A 17,609-nucleotide genomic window follows, 5' to 3' on the forward strand; every position below is an offset into this window, starting at 1 on the left:
CTAGGGACGTTATTGCTGAGCGAGCTAGGACATTATTGGTCTGAGAATTGAGCTAGGACGCTATTGCTGAGCATCGAGCTCGGGATGCTAGTCGATGAGAAACGAGTTCGGGACGCTATCGCTGAGCAGCGATCGCAGCATACCCAGAGGGCCGTCTTTTTGGAGCCAACTTAGACCCAGCTCTGCGCCAGGAGGATGACACTGTTAGGGCTCAACGTCATCTGAGGCTGCTAGGATCTGAGGAGGACAGCGACTCCAAAAGCAGCAGCATCAACGACAGCGATGACAGTGACGACAGCAACAACAAAGAGCCCGACGGAGAGGCTGACGGAGAGGATGATGAGAGAGGGGGAGAATGATGAACACTGGCAAGAGCTCGCAGTAGTTTGGTTGTGGGGGAGGCCGGCCGGCCGCCAGAAAGAACATCCAGGTAAACATCTTCGTAGCATGATTCCCTTCATTAAATCATATCATATGATTTTCAAAGGATGCACTACCTTCGCAACCTCCAGTCGCTCGTCCACTCACACCTGAATTTGAATTCCAGTATTCACGTGATGAAGATGATGTTGTTGCCCTGACGAGCCTTGATAAAACCTCCGTAAGTTTTCTAGTCTAGCTGAGACCGACTCACTTCATTTTGTTTGTCCAGCGGAACGAAGCTCTCAGGTATGATCATGTTACTTAATTGTGACAACGCTTACATTTCTTTTCTTTCAAGGGGCCCTCAGGACATCTCACCAGGCCTACAGCGGCAACAGTCCCAACACATTGAGGTGAGATTAGAAATTGTTCTAATTGGCGCTCACAATTAAGTAGACCATTACCTTGAAGCCCGAGGATGTATTGCAGTGCCACCATGAGAAAAACAGAAAGCCCCGTCTTCCTGACCCTGACTCCCTCAAGCTGCTAAATCAAGAAACCGAGTCTAGCGTTCAGCCATCAAGAGCCAAAAGGTCCAAGGCATCGGGTAGTGGGCCAACACCCGATCAACTATCTTGGTATGGCCCACGCTGGAAGCGTTTTATGGAGGATTGCCAAAGCGGAATGTCGCCTGCAACATGCCCTGGAGAATCCGTTTCCAGCCTTGGTGAAGAACCTACCAGGATCAATCACCGAAGTTCTTATCGCAACGTTGGTTATGTGGGATAGGAACGGTGAACAATTTGAAGCTGGTGAGTGCTCATTTGTTCTCGTTCGTTCTCAAACTAATCTGTCATCGCAGGGGTTTGGCCTGAGCAAAAAATTAATATGTCCTCGGTTGGTGCGTATTTAACTCATTCTGGGCCAATATATCGCTGACAGTCTGTACTGAAGCTGTACGACGATCTTTCAACTTGGCGATCAGACTTGAAGAAAACTGCCATAAGCATTGCACCACTATCGTATTCGCTCATTCCCCTGCTTTCGGTCCCCGCTCAAGAACGTGCTGCTTGGATTGAACATGCGGCTGCTGGTTTGATCAAAGAATCGCTATTTTTTACGGTTTGGGGGTGGACGAAATGGTGAGTGATCTTGCACTGATCGCATCTATACTGACAGAAGATTGCCAGGGGAAAACGCGAAATTTTGCCCATCCCGCCCTTCGTGAGGGTTGCCATCGCATTCTTTTACACAGGGCCATTGTCACAACCCTTTTAACGAATTAACGCAGGGGCAGAGACTAGGACTCAAACAAAGGTTATCACAACAAAAAGAGAATATGAGCAGGGACGTCTTAGGATTGCTAGCAATGAGCTAATACAGAAGAGGTTTGAACTAAAGAACTACTGACTACAAACGAGCTACCTATATACGTATAGTGAAACGGAGACTGAATCTGAGAGTAAACTAACTAACCAATCATTAATAGAAAAGGGAATCGTACGATGATCTAAATATAGTTACACCTATGATGTCATAAAATGTGTTACAGCTGTGCAAGGGTTCTCGGAGGTTCTAGAGTCTCGTGACTTAATCGCTTGAGTAAGGAAGTCAAATTCAGGGATGTCGGAGATAAAAGTAGTGGGCGCTAACGGAATAGAGAAGTTCGGGTATGTAAAGGATGAGTTCGGGTTAGGGTTTGTGAAGGTTATGGGTACAAACGCTGACTGAGCGCTAACGACAGGCGCTTGTGACGGGCGCTTAACGGGTGTCTTACGAGTGTTCAAGAAAGAATAATGGTTTGTATTTGGAATTCGTGACATTACCCTCTCTCTAGGGTGAGCGTCATCGTGAATGTAGGATGGTCGAATATTTTTCTCTCTCCATTGTTTGAATGCATCCGTATCCAAAATAGATCCAAGAATTCGTTTGGATTTGGCAGCCGTGGGATTCTTCTTATGGAATTCCGCAATGAGAATCGGGGAGTTTTTAACGTTTTCTTCTGGCTCCCATGTCGACTCTTCTATCGGATATCCTTCCCATTTTACTCGGTACTTGCACTTTTCCTCGGAATTGTCGGCTATCTAATATTTCTTCTACGACAAATTCTTCCTGTTCGTCGACAATGTCTGGAGGTGGTCGGGTGGGTTGAGAGTGAGGGATCATTTGAGATGCATAATATGGAGTAAGCATTTCCACATGGAAAACCGGGTGAATCTTGTAGCTCTCTGGCAATTTCAATTTGTAGTTCACTTCACCGGTCTTCTCTAGTATTTCAAAGGGCCCAAGACGACGATCTGACAACTTTTGACTTGGACGACATTGTTTAATGTTTTTTGCGTCTAGCCAGACCTTGTCTCCCTTTTGATACTGAGGTGCGTCTTTAACTCCTCGGTCATAGAAGCGTTTCATGCGTTCATTAACCATCTTCAGAGTATTTTCCGCATCATCTCTTGCTTCTCTCATCTGATCTGCTCTCTCATCGGCGGCGGGAATAAGGGATGTAGAATTCGGAGATACTGTGAATTCGGGATTATATCCATAGAGGATTTTGAACGGACTGTGACCAGTTACTGTGACTGCATTGTTATGTGAAAACTCTGCTATTGGCAGCCAAGATACCCATCGTTCTGTCTGTACGAGGCAAACATGCGCAAATACTGTTCAACTTCTTGATTTACATGTTCTGTCTGTCCGTCTGTTCTGGGATGATAGGAGGTCGACGCAGACCATTTCGTTCCTAATCTGTTTGATACTTGTCCCATAAACTTCGAGATGAACTGTGTTCCTCTATCCGAAATCACCTTCTTTGGTGTACCATGATGTTTCCATACATTTCGTAGAAATAGCTCGGCAATTCCCTTCGAGTCTACGTCTTTGGTGGTGGGAATGAAATGTGATTGTTTCAAAAATCGATCAACGACAACGAATATACTGTCACATCCTTCACTCTTTGGCAAATCCACTATCAGGTCGCATGAGATCGTTTGCCAAGGTCCTTCTGGGACTTCATTTGGCTGTAAGGGTCCCGTTGGTCTACTGGGGAACACCTTCGTTTGTTTGCATCGATCGCAACCATCTACGTAATCATGGACATACTTCGTCATTGAAGGCCACCAATAGTTTCTGGAAATCAATTCTAAGGTTTTGGCACGTCCAGGGTGTCCAGCCGGTGGAGAGTCGTGAAACAACTCCAATATCTCTCGGCGGATCTCTCTATTGTTTGGAACGTATACCAGTCCTCGAAATAACACCAATCTGTCCTCAACATTCCATTCTTCGATTCCTCTGCGCAATTGTACCGGTGCTGCTTTTAGCATTTCTAGCGCTTTCATTACTTTGGGCTCTCGTTCTGTGCTCTTTCTTATCTTTTTCATGAGCGAACTTTCTCCTTCTATGAGAACTTGCGTCAACTATGATTGATGCATATGCGGTCGCAAGCACTATTCTCTCTAACGTAGTGCAACTTGGCCTCATTTAGCAGCATTGACTTTGAAAAATTCCGGTTTCAACAAAATGCGATCAGAATTATCGTTTTCTACCCCCCCTCTGTGGTCTTCTCTCCGAGATAGACGGTCAGCTTTGTCATTGACTACACCAGGCTTATGTTGGAGCGTAAATTCATACTCCGCCAGAAACAAACTCCATCTGGTTTGCCTTCTTGTCAACTTCTGACTCGTCATAAAGTACTCGAGATTCTTATGATCCGTCCAGATCTCCACATGTTGGGGTTTTCCCTGCACGTAGTGCCTCCACTCTTCCAACGCACGAATGATTGCTAATAACTCTTTGTCGTGAATGTCGTAATTTCTCTCTGCATCATTCATCGACTTTGAGTAATAAGCCACTGGGTGCCATAGGTTATCTTCCATCAGTTGAGATAAAACTGCTCCTGTTGCATAATCGGAAGCGTCAGTTTCTATCTTCATTTTCTTCTCAACATCTGGCATTACTAAGACGGGAGCTTCTGTAAAACGCTTCTTTAACTCATCGAAGGCGTTTTGCTGTCTCTCTGTCCAATCCCATTTGGCATCTTTTCTCAGCAAATCATTCATTGGTCTGGCAATGTCTGAGAACCCAAGTATAAATCTTCGATAGAAGTTGGCAAAGCCCATGAATGCTTGTATTTCTTTTACGCATTTGGGAACAGGCCATTTCAATACTCCTTCTACCTTGACGGGGTCCATAGACACACTGCCCTTTTCCACAATCAACCCAAGGAACTCGACTTTAGACTGTTCGAAGCTACATTTCTCAGGCTTCAAGAACAGGTCGTTCTCTTTTAATCGTTTGAGTACTTCTCGCACGACCTTCTGGTGTTGCTCTCTACTTCCATTCGTAAAGACCAAGATGTCATCGATATAAACGACCACTGTTTTGCCGTCTATTAAATCTCTGAATATCTCATTCATCATGGTCTGGAAAGTTGCTGGAGAGTTCGTCAACCCAAAATACATTACGGTTGGTTCGTGGTGACCAAAAGGCGTTTTGAAAGCTGCCTTCCATTCATCTCCTTCTTTCATCCGAATATTATTATACCCCCATCGTACATCCATCTTGGAGTACATCGTGGCACCAGTAAGGGCATCAATCAGGTCTTGAGATCTCGGTAGCGGATACGCATTTTTAACTGTCTTCTCGTTAAGCCTTCTATAGTCCATTACAGGTCTCAGTTTGCCATCTTTTTTGGCCACAAAGAAGAAAGGTGCTGCAACTGGAGATTGTGAATCTCTAATACGTCCCTAGTGCAGTCTCGGCTTTTAACCAATCTTTCAAAGTGTCCATCTCCTTCGGTGATAAGGGGTAAGGTTTCGCGTTCGGAGGAAGATCATTGTCATCTTTAAGATCTACAGCGATGATCCCATTTCTTTCTTTCGGGGAATCACTTAGACTCTTCTTCTGAGAACACTCCCAGGTAATCGTGAAGCCAGTCCTGGAACCATCTCTTCTACAGACTTCTTCTTCTTTCGTAGCTTCTTCTGCTACCTTCTGCTCCGTGGCGACCGAGGCTTTGTATCTAATCCATCTTTCAGGACTTTCTTCATCTTCTACCTCTTCACATGTCGCCTTTCTCGTATTCATGTCTCATCGTCATCCTCTTCTGTGGGAATCAGATCTGGAATCACATCTGCCTGTTTTTGTGCTTTTCTGTTTTCTCTATTTTTTTGTCTTTGCTCCTTTTTTCGTAATACATTTAAGCGGACACCTAGATAACTGAAAATTGTCCTGCATTCCAGTCTATTTCTGGATTATGATATCTTAACCAGTCAATGCCAATAATGACATTATCGCTTCCCTAAGTCCAGTAACCATGAAGGCTGCTTTGTCTTCTACATGATCACCGATCTTTAGACCTAGTTCAGGCGAAATGAGTCATCGATCCAGTCGGCATTTAAAGAACCATCTATGTTCTTAACCGGAATAGGTTTTAATAATTTACGACATCGAACGTCATTGTCCAACACGAACTTCCTAGTTAATAAATAAGGTAGATGCCCCACAATCTACAAGGGCTCTAACGTCCGCAGTCTTCTTCTTTCCTTTCAGCTGTTATTGGAATGTAGAAATGTTCTGATTTTGATCGTAAGTATATTTCTTATACATCCGCAAAGTTTGATAGGAATCGAATATCTGCTTCCAGACACATCTTCTTCTACTGGTTCTTCTAGGATTTCTTCTTTCCTAGTAGGCTACCCAATCTTTAAACCATTTTGGCGGTTGATTTCTTTCGGCCTTCTCTTTTGCCAAAAACTCTTTGCCTTGTGGTGTTGCTGCCAAATCTTTGAACCATTTGGGTGCTTCCATCTTTGCTTCTCCATGAGTCAAAGATTCTATGAACCATTTTGGAAGAATGTCTTCTTTCGCGGGAATGTTATGAGTTTGTTCTGTTGTTTCTCTCTGTGGAGACGGAGTTCTGCAATTTCTTGCAATATGGTTTGGCTTTCCACAACGATAACATACAAAAGTTTTTCCGTTGAGCGCCTCTCCCATTGTATTGAACTCTTGCAAGGAATAGGTTCTTCTTGTCATTGTGCCAGCTGTATTCTGGAACCCGATTCACAAATGACTGGTGATAGACTGGTCGTAACGGTCTATCCGAAAAGGAATGATGAATTTGATGAGCTAGTCGTAACGGCTCATCCGATAGGGAATGGTGGTGAAAAGGAGGATGGTAAAAAGGAGTACGTAACTGGAAAGCTGAAGCGGTCCCCGATATCTGATCGGATCTACCTCGTACTTCAGGGTCAAAGGGTCCTGGTAAAACCCAACTGACTCTTCCCTAGATACTAACTACAAAGAGTTTGTATGTAACAACTATACTCACCAAGTGAGAGAAACTAGGTGCCTTTTGCAAACACTTTCCAAGGGAACACACTAGAAGGACACGTCCGCTCTTCCAGCCGAAGCTTACAAGCGACAGTTCTCGACTAGATGCGTTTCTAGATCCTTGGTAGGATATATGCGTGGGACTTATCGCTAGACAACTCTTCTAAACTTGGGTAGAGTAGCCTATGTATCATATGAAGAAAAGGTGATAGGTAAAAAGGAAGTTATAGTAACGTTGAGCAGGCAGGGTCTTGGGCCAGCACTCAAAGTTGTAGTGGCACGCTGTCATGCATGGTATGGAACTCATACCATGACATTGATAGACAGGAAGTAGCTACAGAGAGTACACTAAGGTGTACCTCATTGTATTATTATGATTGGTTCCATTTTGACAGATTTACTTGTATTTATATTTCCAGTATGATAGTTTTCACCTTTCCCCTTTTCTTTTCATTTCTTTTATGTGGTTTATTCAGCCACCAGTGAGCCACCAAGATGTGTTAATAAGCATGTCATGTGATAGGCAATATTCTGCTTTGTAAGGATCCTGCATGATTTGTCATGTGGCTTCCATTTGTTTCCATTGTTTCTATTTGTTTTCAGGCTCATTCAGCCACAGAATCCTTCAGTGAGCCACCAGATATGTTTGTAAGCATGTCATGTGATAGGCAATAATCTGATTTGTAAAGATTTGTCATGATTGGTCATGCTTCGTCATGCTTCGTCATGATTTATCATGCTTTGTAATATTATGAACTTTATTTGTAAACTACTTTGTAAGCAGCTGATTCAGCACTGCCAAATGGCATGGTTAGTAAGCCAGTGACTTACTAATGCTGTGATGAGTCATGCTTAGTAAAATGGCCTCCCAAAAAGGTATAAAAGGAGCCCATTCTACACTGAGTAATAATAACTTCCCACTTTTCACTCTTCTCTCAAACCATGAGAGTCCGTAAGACTTAAAGTGCAGGCCAAGAGTGCCTTGAAGTAAGATAAACATCGTATCAGAGATTAGTTGTATACTACCTTACAGGGGTCGCTTATATAACAATCTATTTATAAACTACTTGTTGTGTGCTACCTTTCAGGGGCTGAGTATACAACACCAGAACAACTTTCGTACTAGGCTTTATGTATTTAAGACAGACTTCATTACTTGTTGTGTACTACCTTACAGGGGTTGAGTATACAACACCAGAACAGCTTTCTAACTAGGCTTCACGTATTTTAAGACAGACTCTCTCTTTTTCAGGAAGGGAGACACGAGAACACGACAAAGTTGAGACAGACTTTCATAGGTTGAGACACGACCTATGAGATTGAAACAGATCTTACTATCAGAACATTAGGGAATCTACGAGTATTCCACCAGGGAACAACAAGAAGAGGACACGTCAGTAAACCCTCCCAAGAACTCACACGTTATCTACCACAAAAACTAGAAAAGTTGTAGACCGTGTACTTAAGGACTGGCAAGAAGTCTTCTCCTGTATAGTTGTGTTGTCACTATACACGCGTTGTACATAAGACCCTTAAGTAGTAAGACAATGCCTAATGTCGTGAACACCTCCGTATACTGGCGGCTGCAGTGTAAGGCAGGGCCTGGTATAGGACTACTGACTACGAAAGTGGATAGGTATGAATGCGCTCAAATGAGCAAAGGGGAGAGTGATAGAATCAAGGGTCACAGCTGTTAAGCCGGGCAATGTAAAACGTGTAACGGTTCTATTTGATTGAGGATCACGGATAGTCGCAGGATGCTCAGATCAAAGAGAAAAAGGTGCAAGCGGTAATGCGTGGAGTCAGAGTCCCCTATAGTTCAAACCTAATGTCACAACCCTTATAACGAATTAACGCAGGGGCAGAGACTAGGACTCAAACAAAGGTTATCACAACGAGAGGATAAAGAATAGCAGGTACGTCCTGGATTGCTAGCAATGAGCTAATACACAAGAGGTTTGAACTGAAGAACTACTGACTACAATGAGCTACCTATATACATATATTGAAACGGAGGCTGAATCTGAATCTGAACTAACTAGCCAATCATTAAATAGAAAAGGAATTGTACGATGATCTAAATATAACTACACCTATGATGTCATGGAACGTGTAATTGCTGTGCAAGGATTCTTGAAGGTTCTAGGATCATGTGACTTGATCGCTTGTGAAAGGAAATCGTAATCAGGAATATCGGAGATGAAAGTAGTGGGCGCTAATGGAATAGAGAAGTTCGGAAATGTAAAGGATGAATTTGGGTTAGGGTTTGTGAAGGTTATGGGTACAGACGCTGATTGAGTGCTAATGACAGGCGCTTGTGACGGGCACTTATTGTGTGTCTTACGAGTGTTTAAGAAAAAATAATGGTTCGTATTTGGAATTTGTGACACAAGCTCCAATGTGAGGCAACAAGGAAAGAGCCACAGGCTGTGAAACAGAACGGTATGCCCCTGCATGGCTCATGTGTTGGCGTTTTGAGGGAACGTGAACCGGAAGAAGGGAGATATCAGACATTGCAGGACTGGGTGCACGAGAGTCAAATGCTAGTGGACTTGGTAAAGATAACAACTGTAAGGAGCCACTGGCAGATGCTGAAGAACCTGGAATATGGAGACCGAGCATCGGTGATGCAGATGCAGAAGAGGGAACATGGGGTGGTATCAAAGCTGTGATCTGAGGGGAATCACTGTATAACTGAGGCACAGACAGTTCCGCCGCCGGCTGCATCAGTTGATTGAAGCGAGCAGATTTGTTGGGTGAGCCATTCATAAGTTCACCTTGTGCCCGTGACCGAACGCTCTTGGCATGCAGATCACAGTCTCGAATATGGGTCATGAGTGTTCTAGGACGGGCAACAAGCCAAATCCGTTGCAGATCCTGCTGCCAGTAGCCCATACTACAATAGTAAGTGTTAGCAATAGATAGATAGTATTTGAGATAACATTACCTGCTCCTGTGATTGCGCACTCATCTCGTGCATGATCCCGCGATCCCAGCTGTACCCCACGCTCATCACCTGCTCGTTCTGCTGCAATGTGACGTTCGAGTAATCTAGTGCAGATCACTTTGGCCTTCTGCTGGACCATTGATGCTGGTTCGGAGCTCTCATAGCCAGGGTGCTCCGTAAACTCTGCCCACCACTAGCCTCGACTGGTACTACGAGTTTTCTTCTTGCCGATAGCAGCCACTGTGACTTGAGACTTGAGTTGACGAGACGGCTCGAACTTCGAATGATAGAGAATGAGTAAAGAGCAGGTGGAGAATGAGTAAAAAGAGTGGGTGCTGGATTGTATGTTGAGAGCCGTGAATATATAGACGAGGCATGAGGACTCTGCATGGATTATTACAACGCACGATAGTAATAAGTACTGCGCTTACCACCATCTGTGACTCGTCATTACGTTTCTACATAAGGAAAACGAGGACTCATGGCACCCTACAAATTCACAGTCAGGCAGGTGACTGTTGCCGACGGTCAGTGACTTTCCCACCCTTTGCGTTCACTGAACGAACGCTGTGGTCAGTGACCGGCAGAACACTGACTTGATGGATGGTTTAAGTGGTGGGAGGGAAAATTATGATATGTACGTACCCGTAGAGAGGTCCAAAAGAGTTGAGCATGGATAGATTAGTCGCAGCAGAGATTGTGCGTGGCTTAATCTACTGGTGAGGTGTCTGTTGCGACGTGGATTTTACTGGATGTATCGAATAGGAAAGCCTTTGGGCATGCTGTGTCCTGCGAGCGATGAGAAGTACCCGTGAAGACAAGTGGTAATGAAGGCACATACAGAGCAAAAGACATTTAATAGTTCTTCGAGATATGGCAGGGAATAGATCAGTTTATGAAGCACGCGAGAGAATGCCTCTCGAAGAGGATGGTCATATATGGAGGCAAGATGGATATTGAGAGGCGTCTACGAGGTGGTCCATGACGCGTTCGTGTATCTGGCGGAAGTTTTCTGCGTGCTGTTTCAGTCCCGAACAAAGAATGTATGCGGGACTGGCGTACCGATCTTGTCGTCCTCTTAAAGCCTTTCTGCTTTGTGTACGACTACAAATTTATGTCGGGGTTGATTTGGCATGCAGCGACTATGAACTCTACGAGCTTTGAATTTGAGACAGGATGTTGGTAGGGGTCCTGTGCATCTGGATGAGGATAGCAGTCAGCGGATAAATGCAGTGCACTTACTCGTATGTCTATTACGAAGACTCAGCAAGAGATGCACCGAGTGTGTCGACGGTGACATTTCCTGGACAGTCCTATATCTCCACGGTGCTGATAAACGATGTTCAGTGCTAGGCACAAGCAGAAGTCATGGATGAGTGCACACTCAATGAAATGCTTTGCAGTGCGCATGGTGGGCTCGAGGTAAAGTCTGTTTGACTGGGAGATCATCGAAGAGGACTTGGAGTATCGAGGTCTTTCCGCTTTTATGATAAGTATCATAAGTTAGGACGGGCAAAAGGAGAAAACGTAGAGATTCGTGTTCTCATTCCCAGAAAGAGTATATTTGTCCTACCATATTGGAAATGGCTGCGCTTGAGGAAGAGCTCATTGCACATGTGAACGTACTAAATTACATAAAGTAAGCTAGATAGATTTGGCAAGAGCCTTTGAATTCAATAAACACAAACCGGCATGACTCCGAGTCATATCTAAAGCTTACAAGTAAAAATTATGCACCTTCCCAGTTTCAGAGTGGCGGCTAGCATGCCAGCCACACACTCAAAGTACATTTCCACCTCATCTCACTGATACCATCTCAGTGACCTTCTTTTTTCTATCTTGCCCGTGGAGCACGGCCCCCCTAACTCTTACATACCCATTAGTGGACCTTAAAGTGCGGTCCGACCTACTATACCTGGTGCGCTCCTACTAGTAGCATCGAGATCATCGCATCAACACCTTGAGCATCCTTGTTTCATGTCGCTCCCTGCCGCCAGCATTAACACATACCTTGGCATTGGTATTACCAGCTAGTGCTAACCACCGAATTCTGACTTTAACTCGATACAGCTTGGTTCGGATGCGTCATTTCTGCGTATGGCAGTCTCACTGTGAAGCGAAGCAGCTGACTGTTTCTGACAGACGGATCTCTAGTACGACTCGGAGTGGAGGCCCTTCTACATCGACTACAATAATGTGATTCAGATCGCGCCGTATACTATGCACCCGATATCAATCCCAGATGATAAGCTGTTGGTATGAACCGGGATGTATTAAACTGTGAGCATGTAAAAATTGATGGCATCATCAAGTCTTATCACCGCATCAGATGATTTCTACGCTTACTACTTTTGACATCCTAGTTACGATATCACAGACCGAAGACTGGGGCAGGGTCTAGCTAGAAGGTGCGCATTGCGACAGATGCTGAGAATGAGGACTCGTCATCAAGGAGCAAGGTGATTCGACATTCAGGGTTTTCTTGGAATGATGTATTGGCAGCTCGGGTGGGACGTAATTTATTTGCTTACTCTGTATGGATCTCCCATATTCATTTCTGACTGACATCATACTGGCAGAAACGTGACCTTGAAGGAGCTATTACGCTCCCAGAGCCAAGACCAGCAAGGTCGAGAGCGCCGATACTCATGGAGATAGCGGGCCTCTCCGATGGTCGCATCACACCTTTGAGGCTAGGCGTGTGTTAGGTCATCGACCTTGTGCGGTCTTCAAACATTCCGCCCGTGACTTTTGCAAATTCATCACTGAAACTTGGATTGAGTTCCTACTTGACTTTATGCGGCAATACTTACTTCGGGCAATCAAGGCAGTAGCATGTCCTATGACCCTTGTTTTGGTCAAAAAAGCGACCCGTGGTGATATATCCATCACAAACACCATCGCCACATGCCTACCAAGTTCGTTACTTCCCTCATACTCAGTCTAAAATAGTATGACCATACTCTCAAATGATCCTAGTTGGTGGCCGTCCATCAATGCGAGCCACATTGCTAGCTATTTTGCAGGTTCGTGGAGACCTTGTTAGATCATAGATGAAGATGGTCATGCGTCAATCTAACCTTGGCTGTGGTTTCGCAGTTGCCTCCTCTGTCGGGGTGATGTATGATTGGGGGTGAGCAATATAGTATTACAGAACCACTGATATCCTTATAAAATTCAAGCACTGACATTCGGACAAGAGGTAGGTTGACGTCATCAGTCATAGAGTGGCTAGCTCGCTAAGAATGGTTTATATAGGTCGAACTGATCTGGGTGAGCAGAGTCCCGCATGAGTCAGAAGAACAACATGAAAATATAATTATTTCGTAATAGGGGCAACGCTGGTCCCTGATGGCTTTTCTGTATCTCAGCGTGTGTAATTCGCATTATAGTGTAATCGCCAAGTTGTGCTGACTCGAAGATATCTTAGATACGCTATTTTGGAATAATTCATGCTGTGTAAGTATGGAAGGCTAAGAAAATGATATCGTGCTAACCGGTTATCTCTCATGATCAGTATCAACATACTTAGTATGTCTCCTCGCATTCAACATATTTTTTGTCTTCTAACTGGCCCGCGCCATACAGCGAATCTTCCAATCTTGGTGACAGATGTAGTGAGTGTTCTGTGCCGATCTCTGCAATTCCCGTCCAATCAACTGTGCCCCAATGTAGGGGTGAGTGAGATTCTTGACCAGCTTTTTAGTTCAAACATAATGACTACCACAGCTGTGAGTCTGCTACAAGTATGTGATCGTCTGAGGTCAAGCGCTAACTAGATTTTTTCAGGCCAGATTATGTACGTCGCACTATATTGGATAGGTGTGATTGTGATTACAATGCTGGAGGGTGAGATATACAGCTGCAATACGAGTCAGTGATATTGACTTGGCTTAAACATCATGCTAGTCATTGTGGTCACTCGGCTGCACGCCATGTATCAATGTTCCAGAAAGGTGCTGATAATTCTCATTGTCGCCTTCCTGGCTGTTGCTGTTTGCCATTATAGTGGTAGGCGTAATAACAATGAAGCATTCTTCAGGGGTGAGTTTACTTATGGATGACAAACTTTCAAAGTGCATCCAGCTCATTAACGAATTCCAGAGGAGCTTATTCTCTCCGGGACATATCGGTGCACTGTTGAATTCGAGGGAGATGTGGTCCTTCTGGGTTCCATATGTTGGATACTTGGCAGTGCATGGGAGGTCCTCACACTGTGTCTCGCCGTCCGGATCGCTGTAAAACACTTCCGTGAACTACAAAAACAATCAGCAGGACGAATTATAAGGGACTGCTTTACAGTATTGTTGAAAACTCACGTGGGTTACTTTGCGAGGTGAGTTCATAATATGAATGTGATCATCTCTTTTCGCTGAAGTTATGCACATGCTAGCATGCTTCCTGCTGCTTGCCTCAAGATCGGTTATATGTCACCAATGATCTCAGCGGTATGTGCTCCATCCCAGGTCTCTGCATGGGGCTACGGTTCATCATTTCTATAGGATAAATATTCCCCGGAAACTCAGATTTATCTTAGTTTTCTTCAAATTTTCATGGTCATCCAGATGTTTGTGCTGGGACCACGCCTGATCCTTAGTGTTCGAGAGTATCATACTAGGTTCATAGCCGATTCAAATGCGAGTGCCAGTATGACTTCGATTGTTTTCCAGGAGCACGTGCATGTATCAACTGGCGGTGGTGTGTAGCACGAGAGTTCTTTATCATTGTTCAAGAATTAACGTGCCCAGTGCCTGTAATACTAGAATGCAGAAATGATAGGCTAACACTGGCAGTACATATATGCACACTCCATCCATGGATGTTTGAGCAAGCCACTGGTCGAAGATTGTTCTTCTGAATTCAAGTGCAAACACGCATAGATGAACGCTGCAGCAGCAGCCGCTTCTACTTCCGGCAGACCGTGATCGATCATTGCGCTCTCGAGAGTCATCAAGGATAGTTGCTCAATACGCAATAACTTCCCTGAAATGAGCCAACCACGTTTAATGGAAATGAAACAAATGCCACGAGGAAAGGTGAACTGACCGCTCTCGTCAAAGTGCTCGTTGCGCTTCCGGAACTTCGCGAGGATCTTTTCTGAGAAACTCTCCCCCGTCATCTGCGCCATCTTTGCCAAATGCTCATCTTCGATACTTTGACCTGCTTGTGGAATGAACAGCGTACTTCCAGTGAGAAGCTCAAAAGTCTATATTAAACACATGCATATAAGACTTGTACGAACATGACTGCCAGAAATTTGAACATACCATGCATCCGAGTGCCCATATGTCTACCTTGACATTATAGTCGGCCCCCAGGATAACTTCTGGTGCACGCAAGTCATATGAACTTATTGTTCTCGTTGGACTCGGAGGTCGTGCATTGGTCATTTGCACTGCAAGAAGACATGTGAGCTGATGATCGATAACAGACACAAAGATAACACTTGCCTTTCCTGAAACCCGTCACACAAACTGAATACAGTTCTACAGTGATGCCGGGGTCGTCCCACCGAAAAGGATGAGGAATAGGCTGCGACCGCATGATGGGATAACGTGCGCCTTTCAATTCAAATTCACCGTCGATGATCTGAGGAGTATGAATGAGAAGTTCCTGAATAGTCTGGGTGGCGTTCCTTCGTCAAACAGAACATTTTCCGGCCTGAGATCTGTTTCGAGGGAAAAGGACATGAATATGTTGCGTCAGGGTAATTCCTGTGCCTACCTGTATATATGATATTTGCGGCATGCAGCCGAGTCAAGGCTTCCAAGACTTCAGCAACAATAATCTTAACTTTTGGAGGGTAGAGCAGTTTCGAGGGTGCCGAACATCTAAGCTATTCACGCTTTCACAGAGAGCAGGGAGAACAAGGCAGAGGTGTTGACCGTTGAGGTCCATTTATCTCGAAGTGGTCACGGAGGCGAGGCAGAAAGGATGTCATGGTCAGTCCAGCGTTAGTTTGCATGACTTCCAGCTCGAGCAGACGAACATCATGATGAGCTTTGGTATCATGAACGGTCAGAATTTTGATGGCACAGTATCTTAACATCTCCTCCGCTCTGAGGGAACGAACGTTAAAATTGAGCGCTCTGTGACACCTGTGTGAACAACTAGACTTACTCAGAATCTGAAGCCAACCAAGTAGAGGAAAATTCCCCTCTCCCTAGCTTCCTGAAAATTGTTATAGCAAGAGTTGTTGAGCTGCAACCCAAGACGAGCAGGAAAAAATCCGGCATCCTGTTCTTTAGACAGAGTGAGGGGTTCTTCAGGAAACGGGATGTCTGTCTGGAGTGGCATATCTGGTAGTATCTGGTACCTGACTTTTAAAGCAAACGGCGGGACGCACTGGTGAATTGCAGTGAGCTTGGGCAAGTGTGCTAAATACCCCTGTAGTAAAGGGGTGTGTTGTTGTTTATTTTGAAGGAAATCCGGTGCTGCGCCATAGTCATTAGAATAAAAAAAAATATGTCGGCGGCTCCTTGGAGTTGTTTAGTGCGTGAAACAGGATTCTTGGCGCTCGCGTATAGTACTCAGTACTGGCGCCTTTGAAATCAACAAACACAAACAACGCGTCGTCTTTAACACCATGTCTACAGCATACACCTTCCAGTCTCCGTCTGTCACGCTCGAAAAAGGCGCGTACCGAATGCGCGCACCACGCAGCTCGCGACCAGGTTCTTCCCTCAGCCAAAGCCTACTGAGCGCCAAACAACCGCCATCCCACTCCCCAAACAGAAAACTCGCGATCCTCATCGCCGTACTAGCATTTGCATCAGTCGCATGCTTTTTCTTCGCGTATCACTTATTTACCACCAGGTTCGCTCCCTATGCACAACCCCACCCGCATCGCGCTGACGCCCTCCCAAAAGCAAACCCACCCGCTCCTGAGACCAAATATCTCGCCTACTTCCCCTACAGCGGATTATACAACCGACGCATCGCACTCGAGAACGAGCTCGTACTCGCTCAACAACTTAATCATATTCTTCTTGTTCATTTTCTATAGCTTGGAAACCCAATTCTATATGTTTTATTTGAAAAACTAAGACGCTTCCTCGTGCTTGGGTCTAAAACCAGGCTTGAACACTGTCCGCTCGTCCCTCCAAACGTCCCCCGACGAATGATTAGGATATGAAGAATGGACTTCCATCGCATGGCATCGCCTCGTCGATCCACAAGCAATAGGAGAGAAAATTGGAGCAAATATGATCCAATGTGACGGAAGGCCAGTTGCACAATATGTGAGAAAATATATCTGAAGCAGACACATTGACGCTGCAAGACTCCAGCCCTTACGATTTTCGGTTCTTGGAGAAGCTTGATAATGTATCGCCTACGCGGGACAAGTATCTTTATCCCATCTACATCCTGGCACTTGCTTAGGCACCCCAGAGATTGGTGCAGATGGAGACGTCATTTGGGTCGTCGAGGCCTAGGCTTAGACAGGGTGTGAGTAAGAGCGTGCGCAGAGATGTAAGGACCGGAATGGCGTTTACGAATCTACGTCTGTCTCGTGTGGCCGATACAATATATGAAGTGTTGGGCTGTCTACATCGGTGCGCATCTTCGTGTCACGGATAGCCGATTCGAACAACGAAGCGCTGATAATGCAAGAACAATTTGGTGGAAACTCATGCACCTTGTTTGTGCACTAGATCTCTAAGATACTCTGGCACTCGAACAGTAGCTCAGTCCTTTCGATGAGGACCACGATCCGCCGCTTATCCAACCGGATGTACCCTGTCTCAGGGTACCTCATCCGCCTTTGCCTCCTCTCCCGCATACATTCAAACTCAAGATCCGGTGTCGTGCACCTCAGTATACCTCACCACCGTTGTAAATACCAAACGCTCCTCTTTATATCGCTACTGACTCCCAGAATCTTGCGGCAGACCTACTCTTTTCGATTTATCTTCAAACCTTCTGATTTCACATTCCGCCTGACTCCCCCTCGACGCATTGATCAATCCGT

At 45.1% G+C, this 17,609-nt stretch overlaps 5 protein-coding genes across 5 annotated transcripts; 2 read left to right on the forward strand and 3 right to left on the reverse strand.

Moving 5' to 3' along the window:
* Positions 1-282: 282 nt before the first annotated feature.
* On the forward strand, positions 283-1,641 carry DFJ58DRAFT_732510 (uncharacterized protein; the record flags this gene model as incomplete). The annotated part of the gene is made up of 9 exons (XM_041386180.1): positions 283-381; positions 488-601; positions 653-669; positions 722-776; positions 820-1,090; positions 1,153-1,175; positions 1,226-1,264; positions 1,318-1,505; positions 1,554-1,641. The coding sequence occupies 9 exons, from the start codon at positions 283-285 to the stop codon at positions 1,639-1,641; spliced, it is 894 nt and encodes a 297-aa protein (XP_041239396.1).
* Positions 1,642-9,030: 7,389 nt separating this feature from the next.
* On the reverse strand, positions 9,031-9,776 carry DFJ58DRAFT_748489 (uncharacterized protein; the record flags this gene model as incomplete). The annotated part of the gene is made up of 2 exons (XM_041387592.1): positions 9,031-9,586; positions 9,658-9,776. 2 exons carry the CDS (start codon positions 9,774-9,776, stop codon positions 9,031-9,033), a joined length of 675 nt encoding a protein of 224 aa, XP_041239397.1.
* Positions 9,777-14,322: 4,546 nt separating this feature from the next.
* On the reverse strand, positions 14,323-15,333 carry DFJ58DRAFT_76059 (kinase-like domain-containing protein). Its single transcript, XM_041388429.1, has 4 exons — positions 15,088-15,333; positions 14,905-15,032; positions 14,684-14,843; positions 14,323-14,620 (listed from the first exon to the last, which is right to left on the reverse strand). The coding sequence occupies exons 1-4, from the start codon at positions 15,179-15,181 to the stop codon at positions 14,418-14,420; spliced, it is 585 nt and encodes a 194-aa protein (XP_041239398.1). The 5' UTR covers positions 15,182-15,333; the 3' UTR covers positions 14,323-14,417.
* A 28-nt stretch (positions 15,334-15,361) lies between these two features.
* Positions 15,362-16,131, reverse strand: DFJ58DRAFT_76029 (uncharacterized protein). The gene is made up of 3 exons (XM_041388404.1): positions 15,984-16,131; positions 15,758-15,922; positions 15,362-15,696 (listed from the first exon to the last, which is right to left on the reverse strand). Exons 2-3 carry the CDS (start codon positions 15,871-15,873, stop codon positions 15,486-15,488), a joined length of 327 nt encoding a protein of 108 aa, XP_041239399.1. The 5' UTR covers positions 15,874-15,922; positions 15,984-16,131; the 3' UTR covers positions 15,362-15,485.
* An 8-nt stretch (positions 16,132-16,139) lies between these two features.
* On the forward strand, positions 16,140-16,617 carry DFJ58DRAFT_808691 (uncharacterized protein). The gene is made up of 2 exons (XM_041391314.1): positions 16,140-16,451; positions 16,505-16,617. Exons 1-2 carry the CDS (start codon positions 16,224-16,226, stop codon positions 16,523-16,525), a joined length of 249 nt encoding a protein of 82 aa, XP_041239400.1. The 5' UTR covers positions 16,140-16,223; the 3' UTR covers positions 16,526-16,617.
* Positions 16,618-17,609: the final 992 nt, after the last annotated feature.

This window comes from Suillus subalutaceus, assembly GCF_016647625.1.
Source record: "Suillus subalutaceus strain FC151 chromosome Unknown DFJ58scaffold_127, whole genome shotgun sequence".
NCBI classification, from domain to species: Eukaryota; Fungi; Basidiomycota; class Agaricomycetes; order Boletales; family Suillaceae; genus Suillus; species Suillus subalutaceus.

Excerpts from the sequence above, each read along its gene's own strand:
- DFJ58DRAFT_76059 (XM_041388429.1), bottom strand. The coding sequence starts at position 15,181 with ATGCGGTCGCAGCCTATTCCTCATCCTTTTCGGTGGGACGACCCCGGC. Across the intron at positions 14,844-14,904 it reads TATGGGCACTCGGATGCATG|ACTTTTGAGCTTCTCACTGG; the intron begins GTATGTTCAAAT and ends TGTTTAATATAG. Across the intron at positions 14,621-14,683 it reads CGAGCACTTTGACGAGAGCG|GGAAGTTATTGCGTATTGAG; the intron begins GTCAGTTCACCT and ends GGCTCATTTCAG.
- DFJ58DRAFT_76029 (XM_041388404.1), bottom strand. The coding sequence starts at position 15,873 with ATGCCGGATTTTTTCCTGCTCGTCTTGGGTTGCAGCTCAACAACTCTT. Across the intron at positions 15,697-15,757 it reads TGGTTGGCTTCAGATTCTGA|AGCGGAGGAGATGTTAAGAT; the intron begins GTAAGTCTAGTT and ends TCGTTCCCTCAG.
- DFJ58DRAFT_808691 (XM_041391314.1), top strand. The coding sequence starts at position 16,224 with ATGTCTACAGCATACACCTTCCAGTCTCCGTCTGTCACGCTCGAAAAA. Across the intron at positions 16,452-16,504 it reads CGTATCACTTATTTACCACC|AGCAAACCCACCCGCTCCTG; the intron begins AGGTTCGCTCCC and ends CGCCCTCCCAAA.